We start from the raw sequence: 19,655 nt of genomic DNA on the forward strand, positions 1-19,655 counted from the left end.
TCACGTTTTGCACATTGACAAAGGGCATACTACGTTGCAATGATACGATAATTATACGAGTTGCGTGTTAATAAGTAGAAATACGGCGACGCATGGAATATCCAATGGTTCTATCCTATAAAGTGGTGGGGTCGAAGTAAAAAAAAGTGCGGCTGTCGGTACGAAGGAGTCAACTATCGGCTGTTATTCTATTTTATTTGTTATGTTATCACGTTGTAGGTGGAATTATTTCTCTCGGATATATAAAAAATTCGAGGGAACACCACTGCTTTTCGTTAGTTTTTTTTCTAGCTGAAGGATATGGCTTTTTGGTTGGTTTGTTCCGGATTCGTAGTTTTTATGATTCCGGAACTTATACCACCCCCTTACGGTGCACATGTTAAAGCCGAAAAGCCGATCAAAGTCCTCATAGTATCGGAGTTTTATTGAATTATAGCCATTCTATTTTTATGGCAATTTACAGAAATTATTCAAATATTGAACTTTTGTTATTAAACGTAACTGTGAATGGGATTTGACTTTATAGTACTTTGAAGTATGTTACGTTTTGTTGTATTGAAATTATTATTCAACTATGTAACCTAGGTGGTCCACGACTACCCTTAATAACTATGATGGAAAAGGGAGTTCAAAAATAAAAAGAACGACAACTGCAGGATTCGAACCTGCGCGGGCAAAGCCCAAAAGATTTCTAATCTTTCTCCTTAACCACTCGGACAAGTTGCCAATTACGATTTATAAACTCATTTTTCTACGCTATGCAGTCGTTTATGTATTTCTCTTTGTGTAGGTAGCGCCGAGAAATTTCTGCGATGTATGTGAAATATTCAAGAGATCTTCGGGATTATTTCAAACCACTTGCTGCAACAATGATCTAGTATTGTTAATAATTGAATCTTTAATTAAAACTAGATTTGCAGAAATTAAATGTGACGAACACGTAAGTGTAAATCGAATACTTCAGAATTAATTAATGTTTTGTCGATTAGTACTCTGAGTAAATACTATTATTTAAGGGGTAGTTACAACTATCCCTATGCGTTAAAGATTGATAATTACATCTGAAACAACACTAGGAAGGCTCATACTATTGCTTATTGACTGATGATGGTGTTCAGTTGTATTTGACATTTATCTAACAGCTTAGATACATAAATCAATTGTGTGTGTGAATGTGTGTGTGTGTGTGTGTGTGTTTCAGGTCTAGGAAGGAGATAAGATGTTTATCGAATCCCTAACTTTAGAAAGAATTTTTACAGCTTTTATATTCGATTGTTAATTCCCTTTTTATGGACAGATTTGTTTGCTTCATCCCTCATGTGTGCCTTTCTCCTGAAACAACCATCTCAATACACATACAGAGACACACAGTACCATCTAGTTTAAAGCCAATACGATTATCATCTGATCTAATTATAAAATAGAACTCCTTTAATACTTCTATTCTACTATTGTTTTAGGCTTTGAATTATTCAGCTCTATTGTTTGGTACCTTATTTTTACGGCGCTCAGTTCAATGGGCACATTTGAATAAAGTTGCATGGCCATGTATCAGATACACCTACTTCAAACATAAAATAACTCCTTCCATGACACACTTTTACATACATACAATTATACATAGGTATATATATATATATATATGCGTGTATTTGTATGGTTCTTCATTATGGCATAAAGTAGAACCATCCCCATAATCATGAAGGAAGATCTTGTGTTCAACATTTCTTCTTCATTCAAACTTGGACCAGTCCTCGGCTCTGGAGCCTATGGTACAGTATGCATGGCCCTTCATAAACCTACGGGGATAAAGGTAGCCATCAAACGTATTGATCCCTTTGATAAACCTCTTTCGTGTCTTCGGACTTTGAGAGAAATACAACTCTTACAAAAGTTTCGTCATCATGAGAATATCGTCACAATGCATGATATCCAGAAACCCCCAAACTACGATGAATTTAACGAAGTATATATCATTCAGGAATATGTGGATACTGATCTATATCATGTGATCCAGAAACAGGTACTTGGTGATGAATACTTTCAATATTTCGTCTATCAAATACTTCGAGGGTTAAAGATGATTCATAGTGCGAATGTGATTCACAGAGACTTGAAACCAAGTAACATTTTAGTGGATCATGAATGTACTTTGAGAATATGTGATTTTGGGTTAGCTAGACTTGCCATTTCTCCTCAAGAACAAAGAAAGAATAATCTGATTTCCATATTAACAGAGTATGTGGCTACAAGATGGTACAGAGCACCAGAGATTATGCTTTCACATTCTCAATACACTTTTGCAATCGATGTTTGGTCTGTGGGATGTATTCTAGCAGAAATGTTTACCGGGGTCCCCTTATTCCCGGGTAGGAATCACATCCAACAGTTAGAACTTATTTTCCAATTGTTAGGAACCCCACAAACTCCAGATGATTGGCTGGCCATAGAACTGAAAAGAGCCAGTGATTTTGTGAAAATGAGAATGCCAGAATGTAAACCGGTGGATTTGGATGTGTGGTTTAATTCTCATCCCCAGAAAATAAAACGGTATGGGTATACACCAATCAATCCCGAAGGTCTAGATTTGCTCAAAAGAATGCTTACATTCGATCCCCGTAAACGGATCACTGTGGATGAAGCTCTATGTCATCCTTATCTTCTGCTTTATCATCAGCCGGAAGATGAACCTACAACAACCCCGTTTGACGTTAGTGAGTTTCCTTATGATAGTTGCAAGGACGATATATCAATTTCTGAGATGAAATTGAGCTTGTATCTGGAAATAATCAGTTTCCATGCTCGTGCTTGAATTTATCGTATAAATTATATTTTATTATTTAATATCATTTTATGTATGTATTGGAACTAATGGTGATATATAATAATCCCTTGATCTTTTCTCTTTATTAAATGCTGCAATGTCTTATTCTTTACCAATCACCAGGTACAACCTTTTCAGTTTCTCTTGGGTCAGGTGCATTTCTGTAAAACTTGGTTCCCCCTGGTCTTGATGGAGGAATGTATGGATCTGGAACTTCCCATTCCTTCAATTCTGCTTTAAATGCTTGAATAATTTGATCCAACTCTTCGGCATCAGAAACATGTCTATTGGCTTCAATACGTTGTCTGATGTTGATGGTAGCGTTTCTGTACGCATCGAACTTGACAGTGTTGTCAAAAGCACTTCTCATCGCTTGTCTAAATAATGAAGCAATTCTCTTGCTGTTGGCCTCAGTAAAGGGCAAGATCTTACCAGACATGTCTCCCTGGCTATATGACTTCCTCACAAGATAGTTATCTATTGTGGATAGTAGTTAACTCTTTTTTTGTCTATATTCTCATTTTCATTGGAGGGATATTTTTATTTTTATTGGTAGCGCTAGTTGAGTACAACGTCGTGTGAAGTTCAAATCTATCCAATATGTAAAGTCTCTACCACCAAGTATGGTCTTTATCAATACAATACATAGAAATACATAAAAAATCTTTACAACCTTCTTTTTGGTTACTTGGTACTTTTTTCCACAAGCATTAATGAGCCAACGAAGGATAAAACCAATCTACTTCTAACTTCGTTAATGTCTTCTGGAACTAACCAAATCAAAGCTCCCAACTTTCTAGCAATAGAAATAGCCAAACGAGCATTGGCATACTTCTCTTCTTCGCTCAAGTTAGTACCTTGGTAAACCAAATCGTAATCGACATAACCGGGCTTCAATCCGTTCAAGATGTCCAAAAAGAAATTGGCAGAACTGATTGAAGGATCCTTGAAGGACCTAGCAGTATTAGTCTTCCCACCTTTAGTAACAAGGGCATTAGCCCATTTCAACATATCACTATCGCTCAAGTTTGCATTGACTGATGATAAAGATGCCAATGTATTGACAATATTTCTTCTCATCAATTGCCATACTAACCCTAATGTCAATAACTTGTTACCATCAGTGATATCGCTACCTTCAATACCAACTAAGGAAAACTTGTTGGCTTTCCCAATTTCAACAGCATAGTTGGTGTTTTCCAAGGCTTTGAATCTCATCAATTCTCCTCCGTTAGCTGGTTTCTTGTTTATATGCTTAAAGGAAACAGATCCAGGGATGACCTTGTCGTAAGCTTGCAATAACACCAAACCATCCTTTAAATCTTCGAAAAGAGTAATCACAGGAGGGTCTACATCCAATGAATTCAACCACAAAGTGAATACTCTGGCTTCTCTTTCACCTTCAGCATCAAAATCTTCAATTACTGGCTTTTCTTCTTCAGCAATTGGTTCCAAACATGGATAAGTATTAAACAAATTAGCGACGAAAGCCAAGTTCAATTTGGGGTTACCAGAAACCAAAGAAGTTGGCGTCAAATACTTTCTACATCCAATGGTTTCAGCATTGTCCAAAATCTTCTCTGCTCTTTGCAAATGATCATGGATTTGTAAAGGTTCCAACCCACAAGATTCAGGAACTAATTGATTCATAAGAACAGTATAATTTTCACCATCACTAACGTCCTTAGAAAAGTTGGTAACTCTTCTTTGAGAGCCAGCATTCTTCAAATGATAATTAAACCATCTTAACAAAATTTGTTCTGGAGGTAATCTCAAGAATTGTTCTAAAGTCTCGTCATCTTCCAATAAACGATACAATTCAGGATGATACTTAATATCCACCTTAGACAACAATCCTCTTCTAATGATTTGCCAGATTAAACCCAATATCAAATGTTCCTTCCCATCAATAATATCTTCAGAATGCACATTCACAACAACGCATCCAATAGCCTTGGCGGAGTTAATGACAATATTTGCATTTTCACTCATTTGGAAGTTGTTCAATTCTTTCTTTGGTTTGGGCAAATTCAAAACTCTGGTATCAATGGTATCTGGAACAGAATCATTGATCAATTTTGATAATACCAAACCATCTCTACACTCATCAAAGATTTGGAAAGTTTCTGTGTCGAATGGCAAACGGTTACCAACATGATCGTCTCCAGCCAACACGGAGTTAATATGTCTGGTGAATTCAGTCCGTTCTTCATCATTAACGGTATGAGTTGTACCAGAGGTAGAGCCTCCTAGATAAGTTTTTCTAGGTGAAGTTGGAGCTTCTGAAGCCAGACCAGAATTGGAAGGCTTTCTCATATGACCACTGACAACTCTTGAACCAGCTGGAGCCAAACCACCAGTAGTGATTGGAGCAGCGGAAGAGCTGGAAATTGAGCCTGTGTCACCTTCCTTTAACTTGGCCATCAATTGAACATAATCGTCCAATTCAACATGACCCGAAGCATCAACATCGACTTGCTTTAAGGTTTCTCTTGCTTCATCATAAGTATACTTCCCCTTCTTGGAAACAGAATTAATAACGTCCTTCTTCTCTACCCATCCCTTTTCCTCTAAATCAATTGCACGGAAATCTTCAATTATTCCGTACAAATCAGCTTGTTCCAAGATAGGATATTTCTTCAGTAACTTCAACACATTCATGTTGTGTACAACTTTATCTGCTCGTGTTCACTAGTTTTCAGCTTCCCTATAGGTCGGCCCAATTGCAACTGTATGTTAAATTTATCAAAGTACCACCAAATAACAACACAACAGTATTAGTGAAAACAAAAAGAGTCTAAACAAATTAGTTGCTACGATTTGGTTCTGTCCACCACCAAACCTATATAAAATCTCCAATTTAGGGGAACTTCAATGAGTGAATGAATGAGAAACCTGTACATTGAGTGCAGGCCACCATTCAATAAAGGTAGCACAATAATGCCGTCATGACTCCATCGGTTTCATAGCCCAGTCCGAAGAGGCTGTTAGATCTAATAGAGTCACGGCAAAACATCGAGAATTACGAGGTTCATATAACAGAATACGACAGTAAAATTAAAGGGTAGGGTAACAAGATCTCGAGTTTAATTGAGTAAGATGATGTCATTGGTTAAATGATATTTTGAATGATCTTGATGATTACTCTGCCGATGTTCAATCATTCAAAGTTCGTCTCAGGGTTCGGTTCAAAGTTCTATCTGGTGATGAATTCCCACTAATATATCTTAGTCCTTCGATATATACTCCGTTGGCCAATTATTCTGTCACGTGAACTATCACGTGATATTGTCTGTTTTTGTTTAGTTAAATCTCAATCGCTTACTTAATACTGATACTGAGTACTCCATATTAAATCGCTTGCTTTACATACGCAAGACCCTTAACCGCTCTCTTTGACATCATGCCAGGCCCCCTGTTTGAAATAGATCAGGTTCAGCTTCAATTTCCCTTAGGCAATGACTTGCAGAAGCTTTTAGTGGCAAGTAACCACATGTACTTATTTGTGTCCCGTTATGTATATCATATTGATCTCCTGAATCCCTCTGAGGTATTGAGGTTCAGTTATCCTGATTCAGGTAATGCCACGCTTGATCAAGCTTGGGTACATTCTAATGGGGTTCATTTGCTAATTCGTTTGACAGATGGAACAATCCATTTTCTCCATGCTAAGCTTTTGACATCTTTTAAACCTTTGGCAAAGCTAAAACAAATAGGGTCTTCCATTCAAGATATCATCTTTTTCCCTGAAGAGGTACCTCAAGAAGGTGGCATACTATTCTTGACTTACACTTCTACCAATGATATCTATTTAGGAGAGATTAAGACTCCAACTGATTCGAAACTGAGGGTTGATAAACATTTGAAACTAATTTTGAATGAGTCCGAGTCTATAAATGGTATGGCCTATGTGAAGAATATTCTCTATATCTTTTCTGGAAACACCTCTGTCTCTACATGGAAATTCAATGGTGCTCCAGAAGGTTATAGTGAAGCAGTTTCTTTTTTTAAATCTTCGACTCCTCATTCCCACAAGTACAACAATTCTTCTTCTTCTAATATTGGTTCAAAGTCATATTTAACCTCAAATAACACTAATTCACTAATCTACTACTATGGTGAAGGTCAATTTTATACCATAGATTCCGAATTGATGCTATCTGGAATCCGAAAATTGCCCTCACTGTTCTTGGATCATTTGCTGGGTCCTATTGGTATTACTCCCCATCATGTGTTCACCAAATCAAGAGGTCAAATTACATTTATGAATAAGCTTTCAAGCCATACGACTTCACTCAATATCCCCACAAATTTGGCATCGTTTGTCTGTGATACAAAGGAGAATACATTTTGGCTCTACTCTTCAAACGACATTTATGAATTAGTTATAGTAAACGAAGAAACATCGGTTTGGTACGACTATTATAAGATGGGTAAATATGATGAATCATTGAAATGCTTACAGCCAACTATGACTTACGAATCTGACATGGTGTTGATAAAGAAGAGCTATGAATTGTTAACTTCTGACGATGCAAATGCTGCCCTAAAGGGAGTTTCCTTGTTAGCCGAAACTTCAGAACCTTTTGAAAAGGTTCTGTTGATGCTAATGAAGAACGAATCTACGTTACTTCTATTAATTGAATATATCAAGGCAAAATTCTATCAAACAAAAAAGGAAAATAGCAAAATCAGAAAAGTTATACTATCAAGTTGGTTGATACGTTTAATATTGACAGGATTATATCAAAAGAATCAGAACTCCCATCATGAAATATTGAATTCCCAGTTGACTGAATTTTTGAAAAAGAACTACAAGGTTCTAGATACTCCAATCGTGTACCAAATAATGAAAGACTTTAGTGCTCATGATAAGTTAGTTGAATATGCTGAATTTATACAAGATTATGAAACTATTGTCAATTATTATATTGAAAGAGAAGATTGGAAAAATGCATTAAAGTATATTGTTCATGTTTACAATGAGGAATCGCTTTCCAATGAAATCATTTATTCCACTGCAACTATATTACTTTTAAATTTCCCCAAAAAGACTGTTGAAACATGGCTAAAATTTAAAAACATTCAATACGAACGTTTCCTTGCAGCAATTTTGGTGTATAATCGCCAATTAAAGTCAAAGAAACTTGAAGAAAACTATGGTTGTTATTTCCTACAAAGAATCATTCTTGAAAAAGGTATTACGAATTCTCGAATTGTCAATAACTATTACCTACTGTTATTGATAACCATAAACTCACCGGCTTCTAATAAGCAAATTGTCCAAATTCTTAATAAGACACTGAATTTTGATAAAAATTACTTGTTACGGCTATCATTGAATCAAACCCACAATTATGAGCTGGCAGTGCAATTTTGTATACATCTGGCATTGTTTGAACAAGCTTTGCAATTGGCTCTAAGTCGTGACTTGGTTGAATTGGGTGAGTTTGTATTGATTCAATACGATGAATACTTGAAAAGGGAGAATATGAACTCTGGGGATGGGACCTTAAGAAATGGAGCTCTGTTTCTGGATACAGAAGAAGGAGTCATTAATTTCTCAGCTATAAAACTTCATGATAAGAACTACTCCACTAAGGAAAAGCTTAAACTAATGTTTGCCAAGTACTTGATAGATGGGGTAATAGCGGGCCAAAAATTCAGTATACTTCAAGAAGAATCATTTGAATACTTTTCTCAAAATGGAAGCAACGATGATCATCATATCAACGGGGAAACTGCTGAATTAAACAAAGCATTGCATTACTTGTTGAAAGGAGGCTTTTTAATGTTGAAGGACTTGTTGCCACTTTTCCCTGAGTCTATCAATATCAGTGAATTCAAGCAAGAGATAATTACGTCGTTGAACACATATAATTCCAATATAAACCAGCTTTCCAACGAAATGAATGAGTCTCTTAGCATTTATAAGAAACTTAAAGAACAACAAGTTGAAAACACCTCAAGCACAGAAGTTCTCACACTAATTGAACCTGGTGAGTCTTGTCGTCTCTGTCATAAACTACTTGTTGATAGAAATTTCATTGTTTTCCCCAATTGTTTGCATAATTTTCACAAGGATTGTCTCATCAAGTTTTATCTTAAACTTAAGAACAACTACAAGTTCCGAAAGCTTTATGATGCCTTTAAATCTGGTAAGATGGTTGATAAACATGAATTAGATGCTCTATTACTTACTAGTTGTCCCTTATGCAATGAGCAGAATATTTCAACTGTGGATTTGGCCTTAGTAGATCCCATTGCTCATAAGCTGTTAATGAGCGAATGGGAACTATAGAGGTACTCTTAGGTAGGTAAGTCGTGTCTATTGATTATGTAATGTTACGATATACTCGTTTTGTGCCTCTGAACTTTTCCAGATGCTCATCGCATACAAACTGAAAAGTACAAAGTGATGATCGTCACTTCTAATAAGGTGCTGTTTCGATAAAGACCAAGTACTAAACATATATATAACGTGTAACAATGGGGAAGACACAGAAGAAGAATAGTAAAGGACGTTTAGATAAGTACTATTACCTTGCCAAAGAAAAGGGATATCGTGCTCGTTCTTCATTCAAGATAGTACAAATTAATGAAAAGTATGGCCACTTCCTCGAGAAGTCCAAAGTGGTGATTGATCTCTGTGCTGCGCCAGGTTCTTGGTGTCAAGTAGCTTCTCAACTTTGTCCTGTTAACTCTTTGATTATTGGTGTTGATATTGTTCCTATTAAGCCTTTACCTAACTGTATTACTTTCCAATCCGATATCACTACTGAAGATTGTCGTTCTAAATTACGAGGACACATGAAGACGTGGAAAGCTGACACTGTTTTGCATGATGGTGCCCCTAACGTTGGTTTAGGATGGGTTCAGGATGCCTTCACTCAATCACAGTTGACCTTACAGGCCTTGAAATTGGCCGTGGAGAACTTGGTTGCTGGCGGTACGTTTGTTACCAAGGTTTTCCGTTCCAGAGACTATAATAACTTGATGTGGGTTTTCCAACAGTTATTCGACAAAGTTGAGGCTACTAAACCTCCTGCGTCACGTAATGTATCTGCAGAAATCTTCGTTGTGTGTCGTGGGTTTAAGGCTCCAAAGAAGTTGGACCCCAGATTGTTAGATCCTAGAGAGATTTTCGAGGAATTAGGTAACGAAAAGGTGAACAGTGAAGCTAAAGTTTTCAATCCAGATAAAAAGGTTAGACAAAGACAAGGTTATGAAGAAGGTGATTATACATTATATCATGAGATGGGTATTATGGAGTTTGTTAAGAATGAAGAGCCCATAGAAGCATTAGGTACTTTAAATAAGTTGATTGTTCCAGAAAAGGGGGACCCAGATATGGAATGGAAAATTATCAAAAAGTTGCCCTCTTGTAACGAGGAATTGTTGACATGTTTCACTGATTTGAAGGTGTTGGGTCGTAAAGAGTTCAAATTAATACTTAAGTTCAGAAAGCAAGCAAGAGAACTTTTGGGATTGGATGAAAAGGAAGAGTCCAAGGAAAAAACCGTTGTTGAGACCTTGACAGAAGATCAACAGATCGATAAGGACTTACATGATATGACAGAGAAACAAAGGTTGAAGAATAGAAGAGAGAAGAAGAAACTGAATGAAAGCAAGCAGAAGGAAATCGTTCGTCAGCAAATGAATATGTTGACTGATATGAACATAGGTTTGGAAGCTGGTCAATTGGGAAGTGAATCATTATTTAATTTAAAAACTGCTGAGAAAACTGGCCAATTGGACAAGTTGGCTAAAGGTAAGAAACGTATGGTTTTTGACCATGAAGAATTGATTAAAGACAACGACATTCATATAGGAGTTGACTCCGAAGGCGACAATAGTGCAGATGAAGTTGATGAGTTGGAGGCTCAGTTAGACGACATGTATGCTACTTACCAAGAAAGACGAATGGAAAGAGATGCAAACTTACGAGCAAAGAAGGCCAGAGGAGACGTCGATGATGAAGCATGGGAGGGTATTGAAAGTGATGCAGAAAAATCTGATGATGAAGGCACTAAGTTTGAAGAAAGTGATGAAGAGGAAGACAGTGATGGCGATGAAGCCATTAATAGACTTATCGCCGAAAATAGAAAAGGTAAGAACGGGTTATCCAAAAATGCCTCGGTCTTCTTTGCCTCAGACTCTATTTTCAACGAGGTTGATGACGATGAATTATTAAAGGAGTTGGAGGGATCCAAGACTGCTGCTGCTCCAGGCACCGGTAACGTCAATGGGAAGAAGACAGATGCCATGGAAGTTGACGAGGAAGGTATTCTGGAATCAGAATACAGTGATAGCGATAGCGGTAGTGACAGCGACAGTGACTTTGAAGTTGTTGGAAGAGAGCTGGAATTTGGACAAGACATGGAAGAGGGCAATGAATCTGATTCTGATGGTGAGATTAATATTTCAAAACAATACAATTCCGCTAAGAATGAAAAGGAACGTGTGGACCTTGCAACTGTTGAGGCCATGACACTTGCACACCAAGTTGCACTTGGACAAATGAACAAATACGACTTAATTGAAGAAGGTATTAATCGGTATTCCTTCAGAGACAAAGAGGGCTTGCCTGAATGGTTCCTTGATGATGAGAAGAGACATAGTAAGATTGTCAAGCCTATAACCAAGGAAGCAGCTTTGGCGATCAAGGAAAAGCAAAAGGCTTTGAATGCTCGTCCTATCAAGAAGGTGTTGGAAGCTCAAGGGCGTAAGAAGATGAGGGCTATGAAGAGATTAGAGAAGTTGAAGAAGAAGAGTGATTTGATCAATGAAGATAGTGCATTGAGTGAGAAGGATAAGGCCGATCAAATATCCAAATTGATGAGGAAATTAACTAAAAAACAAAAGGTTAAACCAAAGGTGACGTTGATTGTTGCAAAGGGTGCCAATAGAGGTTTAAGCGGAAGACCTAAGGGAGTTAAGGGTAAGTATAAGATGGTTGATGGTGTTCTGAAGAATGAACAGCGTGCATTGAAAAGAATTGCGAAGAAGCATAAGAAGTAATGGTGCAGTAGTTTAAGTATGAATAACCGCATATAGAGTTACTTACTGAATCGCATAATTATATTTACGAAGACGTACATTATCAGTAGATGATGTATATGTCTGAAACTTTCATCCAGAGGTCTAGAACAGGCACTGAAAAAATGTGGACCTACTTTAACAACGATCTTTGGCAAGATGTGCAATGTTGCATGTACCAATCGATCTTTTGAAATACCAGCAATGAAATGAAATCAAGTCAAGTCAAGTCATATGTTTGCATTCTCGTTTACAGCGGTTGTCAGAATAAGTAATGTGACAGAACTGTTTAGGGCATTTCAGTTCTCTTCGAGGTCAGTAGCTCCTTTTCAGCAAAAAACAGCAAAAAAGTTGTAATACATTCATAGTATATAATTTTACATGGTACTTGGTAGTATTTTACTAGGTGTAATTCCCTCGTATGGGTAAGAGTTATTTTAGTTGACGAAGATACTATTTTTTGACACTTGTCACAGCATACAGGTGTATTTGGCCCAACTTGGTTTGTTGATGGAATAGAAAATCATGTACGTACTAGACACAATCAGAATGTTGGGGAACACTGGGAATGTGGGGGATTAAACGAGTGAAACAGGTTTCAAAAACTTTTAGCCTAGGAAGGGTTGTGATATCATCAACTTGGTGAACCTAAAGGCGTTCGGGGTTAAGGTGGGATTACCCCCACCCCTATACACACACTAAATGGGTTGGGATGGTGAGACTCTATCAAGATAATTTAATAGTTCAGCTTGATGCAGTTGGTCCACGTGTGATATAAAATACGTGAAGTGAAGTGGAGTGAAGTGAAACATTGGTGATTGGTTCTCGTCACCTCTGTGACTCCCAGATACTATTTTATGTATTGGCAAGTAAAGGTTCTTCAACGGAAATACTGGTTAGCCTGTGCATGCACTATTTGATTATTGTTCGTAAATTGAACCGGCATTCTAAATTCTGCCGGTGATATTTTACTTTGTGACTAATGAGCGGAAATGCCCATTGCTAATTATTATCAAACGATAGCATATGATCGTATTAGGTAGAGTAATAGCATACGTGCGATACGAAGAAACGAACTAACGTACCGCACATACAAAGTAAAGAAGTAAGTGTATGCTTGTAATTATTAGCAAGTGCTACATTATCATTCGTACTAAATGACATGAATGAATGCAAGTTCATTACCACGAAATATTCCTGTCCTATTGTTTCTCAAACCCGGACTTGATTGAGTTTAAATTTTTTCTGTATGATAGATGGCATGCCATAACAATGTTATTCTAAGCCCTTTCAATGACCTCGATGACGATATAGACACAATTGTTAAATCAACAGGTCTTTCCAGGGTCTTAATTCTAATTGGCATGGTTGTAGTTTGTTGTGTTGTCGGGGTCAATGAAATACCATACAACTTTGTAGACTAAATAGTTGTAATATCAAGAGATGAAGTACCTTTTCCCATATTTCATCATTACTCTTATTGCTATGCATTAAATACAAATTTTTCACTTTTAAACTATTCTATCTTTCAAGAATACATCTTCACTCCCCAAACAATGATATTTTTAAAAATAGCGTTGTTCTCGACGACGTCATATTTAGAATTCACAATCTCCATTGTATTGTAAATTTGCATTGTGCGCTTCTGATCAATTCTATGTTCATATCTTTTGTCTTCTGTACTCCGACCTTCTCGTCAGAATGCTTTTTCACACCCATTCACTTGAGCTTTACCTCTACCTGGAACATATCTGATGTTTCAGGTCGTAACAACCCCCTGTCTCATCAAAACGAGGCTTCCATCACATGAACGATGCACTGAAGGCTAAGGTTGGAGGAGTGAAACCGAGAAAAGAAAAAGTCAAACTCTTTGTACTGCACTCGGTCCAACTGTTACCGCAGTGTGCGCAAAATATTCTGGCTAATGCCTGTACGGTGGTGGTAACGAGGCACGCGTCTCATGCCAACACCTTGTACCGCTCCTGCCGTACCCCCTCGCATCCTTCAAACTCAGGCATATGACGCCTCAGAAATCCCGTAGTTGGCCTCCGTTTTGGTACCTGTTTCACCCTATTCTGGGGAGGCCCAATCTCTTATCGTACTGTAGTACGTGAACTACTTCTGCATAATTACAGCTGCGCGCTTTAAGTAGTGGAAGCAAATTTTGCTTACATGCTCAACTAAATCATCACCTCACAGACAAAATTTCCATCGCTAACTTTTAACACTAGTTTTCTTTCTTCTTCGTTTATCAATTTCACTTCACCAGTTGTTGCAACAGTGAACCAGACTCACACTCTGGTTATAGCATACTATAGTCCCTATAGCAACCTGCTATAGCTATAGATCACGCTATAGTTATTGTTGCGTTCCAATACTGAACAAATCCAACAAACTGACTAACTCCCATTTACTTTTACACGCGAACTATCATCCATCTGGATATTCCTTACAGCGTCGGACCCACTGCACTGCCGTTCGCCAGCCTGCTAATTTCATTTCATTACTACGTCGCATAACTATACACGTCACGTCGGCGTGTATTTCCATTACAGTGTATCTGTATTCAATCTTTATCTATAAAATTTAATGCAATTTTTGAGCACCTTTCCATTTTTTGGTTTCAGTTCAATAGTTTTTATTAATACCCTGCCAAATTGAAATTGAAAATTTGCTCTTTGGCTTTGTTGTAAAGTTTGTGTCATTGTTCCTCGTTCGTTCCTTATAAAACTCCACATGAATGCCTTCTCTTCCAACATATTTGCATCCGTCTGTTGTCATTAATCCGCCTCCGGCTACTTCCATTCCTGATCATGCAGATCCTTCTTCCCCAGTTAAGACTTCACAGCCTCCAGATACCTCAGTTTTTGATGGCACGGGTCCTTCTGAAATGCTCGTCTCACCTATGAGAAAGGGCCATAGACATCGCAGATCTCAAGCGATTTCTGGTGACTTTGATTTCCTTTCTCAAATTAATCAGAATCCTCTCTTTCCTCCTCCAGGACCAAACTCCCCAACAAGAAATTCATACTGTGGTTCCCCGTCATCTCCAACACCTTCTTACCTCCCTCCACGATTGCATTCTCGTTCTCAGTCGGCGCTGTTGGGCTACAATGCTCCACAAATAAAGCCAAGACCAGTTTCTTGCTACACCCCTTCAAAATCTGTCCATAATAGCAACTACGACAATGAGGATATACCAAAGTTACTGGATTCTACTTTCAACCAGTCGATCCCCCATAATAATAATAATAATAATAACGTTATTGGGTTTGAAAATACATCGGAATCAACCTCTAATAAACTAAAGGAAAGGTCAGGTTTCTTATTACTTGATATTCCTCCTCAAACGGCTGAAGCAATGTCACGAAACTTTGACGTTGATGTAAATGGAAAGATTGAGACCATGAGTGTCTCCGAGTCCGATAACGCTGGTTGGTTCTCTTTCCCTCCTCCACCTATTCTGCACTCTCCCAGAAAGACAGCAGAAACTAGCCAGCCTGTAACTCCCAAGCTGTCTTCATCATCTTTTTATCCACCACAACGAAACACGTCCCAAGATATGGGATCGGGATCGACACCATCGACGTCGCATTTTGCATCCGGGTCACTTAACGGGTCACCCTATTACTATTCTTCACCTCGAGACCTTCGTTCCCCTTTTCATAAAAAGGCACTTTCCGCTTCATATAATGAGGTACCAGATCCTATAATTGATTTGAATGATATTCTCGTGGCAGCTGCATCTGGATCTGGTTCTCAAGCTAAGTCACCGCTGAACACCACATCGACACCAGTTTCACCTGCTCGTGGATTGCGGTCTTCTCATAGTACTTTCTTACATCGTCGTACTGAGCTGTTACCTCCTACATTAGAGTCGTTGTTACAATCACCTTTTGCACGTAATTACAGTAGCGTTGGAGGAGCTTCCAGTAGCTTGCTTCATAATGGTGTTACATATCCAGAACAAGCTATTGAGGAAGAAGAAGATACTGACTTTGAAGAAGAAAATCATGTCAATTCTACGCCCAATATTAATCAGCAGAGTGAAGAACTTGAACAAGAAGTTCAGGTATCACAGAAAACAGAACCATATGCGAATGGACTTGAAATAGTTGGTGTACATGTTGATGATGATGAAGATGATGAAGAGGAAGATGAAGATGAAGATGAAGATGAAGAAGATGTTGATGTTGATGATAATGAAAACGCGACACTGGTTGTCTCTCAAGATTCATTGCAACCTCCCAGAGGTTTGAGTTCTCGCAGAAGTGATGAGTTTGACAATCTTTATCCAACTCTGGCTAACTCATCGTCGACATCTTTACCCAATTCAAAGCCTCCTCCAATAGAGAAAACCTTTTCAAATACTTCTAATGCTTCATTGAGTTCGAAAAGGTCACAGGCAAGAGCTACAAGGTACCAATCGTTTTATGATCAATCTTTCAAGATTTCAAATGCATTGAAACTCAACTATTCTTCCGATAGCTTATCGCATTCATCAAGTTTGTCTTCACTTCGGAACAAATATAGCCAACAACAACTCATTCCTCAAAATTCACTGCAGTCTCTTTTGCCTACGTCCAAGCCTTTATCTCCAGCGCAACCACCTTTTCCAATTGGACAACACTCCCGGGATGCTTCGTCATCACAAACTTCCATTAATTCAGAGTCGTCCTTTTCAGTACAGACTCCGATTATATACCAAAGTGGAACGTTTGGAGGCATCTCTACATCACCTTCTTTAAATGCTCTGAATGCTCCTCCATGCAATCCAGCTTCAATCTTTGTCGCCATACCTTTACAACAACGGCTGTCACTGCCCAGAATGAATGAGTACAAAAGGGCCATCAAGCCTAAGACCACCAGTCTTAATGCTAATTCTACAATGACAACTAAAACATTACCCAAAGATATTAGTGTTTGTAATTCTCCATCATCCAGCAACCACAGCACTACATTGGTAACTCAGGAATCAAGTTCACCATCATTATCGATTACTTCACCACCCATAACCATTACATCTCACACTTCTAGTCCACCCAAGACACAGCAGACGAAACCCAAGCCTATTGACGTTTCCCAGACATCCCCAACAGATACACGTTTGTCTACCGTTGCACATGATAGCAACCTCAAAAAGTCACATGTTGATGTTTCCTCCAGGAGATCGTTGGCTCATAATTCTAATAATACTACTACTACTAATACGACAAGTACACCAATAACACCATCAGAAGGTATTAGTTCTCGTAAGGTGGCAGATGTTACTAATCTTCCCCGGTACAACACATCAGCCGCACTGGCATTTAGTTCACGCAGCCATCGACTTCTGAAATACGGTGGTGGTGGTAGTGGAAACAACGATCACAAGATGAGTGTAGACTCCAGCGCAGGCTCTATTGCCACACGCACGTCATCACGAACCTCTATAGGTGATAGGTCTAAGCGGAAACAGTTTATTGACTGGTTGAAACGCAAGTGATTTGGACAAAAAGGTCTTCAGTTCTGTTGCATTTATTTTATTTTATTATTCCTTCTTCTGATTGTTATATTCGATTCTATATATATACCCACTAGTTTCATTCCCTTAATAAATACATATGTAATTTCAATTTATGACATTTATATGTGAATTTAGCCGTAACATCATGTCCAAATTAGTAATCGTTCAAAATACGCGTGCGACATTTGTGACCCAGAATACACTACACGTTTATAAAATCTTTCATTTCAACGTCTGAAAGAATAACTTATCGTATCATTAGCTTTGTAACACCATAACAGATAATAATGGAAGCGTATCAACTCCCCGACAACTTCTATACTCTGCTTTGCGAGAAATACCAAGTCGCCAAACAAAGTGGCGAAGTTCAATTCAAGGGAGAGTCTGCGGAACATGAGGTCATTTTCGATTCTTCGTGTTCAAAAGAAGAGGAACGATTCCCATTCCAGTTGACGCTTCTTAAGTCTTTAGCCCAACGTCCGGTGAAGGGCACGGTTGATGCGGACCCCTTTGCTAATGAAGAACCAGAATTGACCATATTGAGCAAATATGGTTTAGATGATCTGCTTCGAATTGTCTTTAACAAATTCCCAGTAGTGGATCGTCATTTTATGGCCGTCACTAGAGAATTTGAATCTCAAAACTCTCCTTTGAATCCAAGTGAATTATTGGCTATGTATTTCATTTTGAAAGACCTTAAGCTCAAAGGCCCTAACGAAAAATGGTTTAGTTTCTACAATTGTGGTCAAGCAAGTGGTATGCTGCAACCTCATAAGCACTTCCAATTCATGACGTTACCAAATGACAAAGATTTTGAGCCAATCCCAGAAGTTATACTCAAACTTGATGTTGATTCTGATAGACCCCCATCTATCGCCAGAGATGAACCTTTGCAACATCCTAAAGTACCCTTTGCTCACTACATTGTGAAGGTACCTGAAACAATCACCAACGAAGACCAATTGGGAGCTCTCTTTGTTCATCTATTAACTCGTACTATCACAGATTTGCGTGATGCTAGTTGTGAAGCCATTGCTTACAACTTTATCATGACCACCGAATACATGATGATGGTTCCTCGAGTAGTTAATAACGTTGATGGTTTGGGACTTAACTCTTGTGCCTACATGTCTTTGTTGCTCTGTAAGAATGAAGAATTGGTATCTTTAGTCAAAGATAAGCTGCCAATGGCACTTCTAGCACAAGCTGGTTTACCCAACACTTATGGTATCAAGCGTGATGATAGTCACTATTGAGACAAATAAATGATCTGGTATTTAATATAGAGAATAGATTTTTCCTTTGGTTGTTTGCCTAAACTCTTTCGCATGCTGTATTTCCGTATACTACCTAAATAGGAAGTCAACAATAGGCCAATTACAGACACGCAAAAAAATTTTAATAATAAGTGTGAGAATCACATATCGTTGAAGATTACAGCATCTTGCTTATACTCGTTCACGATATAGCACTACTGACTATTGATCATTATATATCACGATGGCTTCCATTACCCTGATTGTCAAGACGGCTGATTTCATCTTATCCAGACCTTCATTGGCCAAGGTTGTCGTCCCTGTGGCTAAGACCTTCTGTGCCTATGCTGGTTACAGAGAAATGGGTTTAAAGTTTGACGACTTGATTGCTGAAGAAAGTCCTGTTGTTCAATCTGCTTTGTCCAGATTACCTGAAGACTTGAGTTATTCCCGTGTTTACCGTATTTTGACTGCCCACCAATTGGCTTTGACCCACCTGTTGTTACCTGCTAACAAAGCCATTAGTGCAGATGAAGACAAGCACTATTTGATTCCTTACATTTTGGAAGCTGAAAAGGAAGCATTTGAAAGAGCCGAATTGGACAACATCAATGTCTAATTTGTTTGTTGGTTCGTTGGATGTACATAGGGACCTACCCCATATTATATGAAATTATTCTCTTCAATTCTTTATTGATATAATGCATTAATGTTGCTACCGATCTGGAGCACTGATTATCCTTGAATGTATTTCAAAGTAAAAGAAAGATTGCTTTTTCGTCTTTCTAATCGATAGCACCTTCCAACTCTACTCAAGATTTCACAAGGCTAGTTCTACTACGTTATACACCATATCGCTTCAGTTGAGAGCCCATCCAAAAAAAGACTCGTAGTTCAATTACTTCAACTAAGGTATAGCTAGCACAATGCACACTTACTTGAATCATTTATCTCTAAATATAAAACCTGAATCTTAATTTTGAAATATGCTTTATCTATTAAATGTCTATCAAAACAGGTAATGCTATAA

The 19,655-nt window shown here is 38.1% G+C and overlaps 7 protein-coding genes and 1 non-coding gene across 8 annotated transcripts; 6 read left to right on the top strand and 2 right to left on the bottom strand.

Moving 5' to 3' along the window:
- Positions 1-644: 644 nt before the first annotated feature.
- Positions 645-726, bottom strand: KQ657_001050. Its single transcript has one exon. It is a non-coding gene; the product is annotated as a tRNA-Ser (tRNA).
- A 973-nt stretch (positions 727-1,699) lies between these two features.
- CEK2 (Cek2p) lies at positions 1,700-2,812 on the top strand (the record flags this gene model as incomplete). The annotated part of the gene is made up of 1 exon (XM_043191863.1): positions 1,700-2,812. One exon carries the CDS (start codon positions 1,700-1,702, stop codon positions 2,810-2,812), a length of 1,113 nt encoding a protein of 370 aa, XP_043048835.1.
- Positions 2,813-2,933: 121 nt separating this feature from the next.
- SAC6 (Fimbrin, actin-bundling protein) lies at positions 2,934-5,485 on the bottom strand (the record flags this gene model as incomplete). Its single annotated transcript, XM_043191864.1, has 2 exons — positions 2,934-3,301; positions 3,520-5,485. The coding sequence occupies 2 exons, from the start codon at positions 5,483-5,485 to the stop codon at positions 2,934-2,936; spliced, it is 2,334 nt and encodes a 777-aa protein (XP_043048836.1).
- Positions 5,486-6,227: 742 nt separating this feature from the next.
- On the top strand, positions 6,228-9,125 carry KQ657_001053 (uncharacterized protein; the record flags this gene model as incomplete). The annotated part of the gene is made up of 1 exon (XM_043191865.1): positions 6,228-9,125. One exon carries the CDS (start codon positions 6,228-6,230, stop codon positions 9,123-9,125), a length of 2,898 nt encoding a protein of 965 aa, XP_043048837.1.
- Positions 9,126-9,313: 188 nt separating this feature from the next.
- On the top strand, positions 9,314-11,845 carry SPB1 (27S pre-rRNA (guanosine2922-2'-O)-methyltransferase; the record flags this gene model as incomplete). Its single annotated transcript, XM_043191866.1, has 1 exon — positions 9,314-11,845. The coding sequence occupies one exon, from the start codon at positions 9,314-9,316 to the stop codon at positions 11,843-11,845; it is 2,532 nt and encodes an 843-aa protein (XP_043048838.1).
- A 2,758-nt stretch (positions 11,846-14,603) lies between these two features.
- On the top strand, positions 14,604-17,348 carry KQ657_001055 (uncharacterized protein; the record flags this gene model as incomplete). The annotated part of the gene is made up of 1 exon (XM_043191867.1): positions 14,604-17,348. One exon carries the CDS (start codon positions 14,604-14,606, stop codon positions 17,346-17,348), a length of 2,745 nt encoding a protein of 914 aa, XP_043048839.1.
- Positions 17,349-17,656: 308 nt separating this feature from the next.
- Positions 17,657-18,625, top strand: APA2 (bifunctional AP-4-A phosphorylase/ADP sulfurylase; the record flags this gene model as incomplete). The annotated part of the gene is made up of 1 exon (XM_043191868.1): positions 17,657-18,625. One exon carries the CDS (start codon positions 17,657-17,659, stop codon positions 18,623-18,625), a length of 969 nt encoding a protein of 322 aa, XP_043048840.1.
- Positions 18,626-18,869: 244 nt separating this feature from the next.
- QCR7 (ubiquinol--cytochrome-c reductase subunit 7) lies at positions 18,870-19,244 on the top strand (the record flags this gene model as incomplete). The annotated part of the gene is made up of 1 exon (XM_043191869.1): positions 18,870-19,244. One exon carries the CDS (start codon positions 18,870-18,872, stop codon positions 19,242-19,244), a length of 375 nt encoding a protein of 124 aa, XP_043048841.1.
- Positions 19,245-19,655: the final 411 nt, after the last annotated feature.

This window comes from Scheffersomyces spartinae (genome assembly GCF_019049425.1).
Source record: "Scheffersomyces spartinae strain ARV_011 chromosome Unknown scaffold_13, whole genome shotgun sequence".
Classification (NCBI taxonomy): Eukaryota; Fungi; Ascomycota; class Pichiomycetes; order Serinales; family Debaryomycetaceae; genus Lizanozyma; species Lizanozyma spartinae.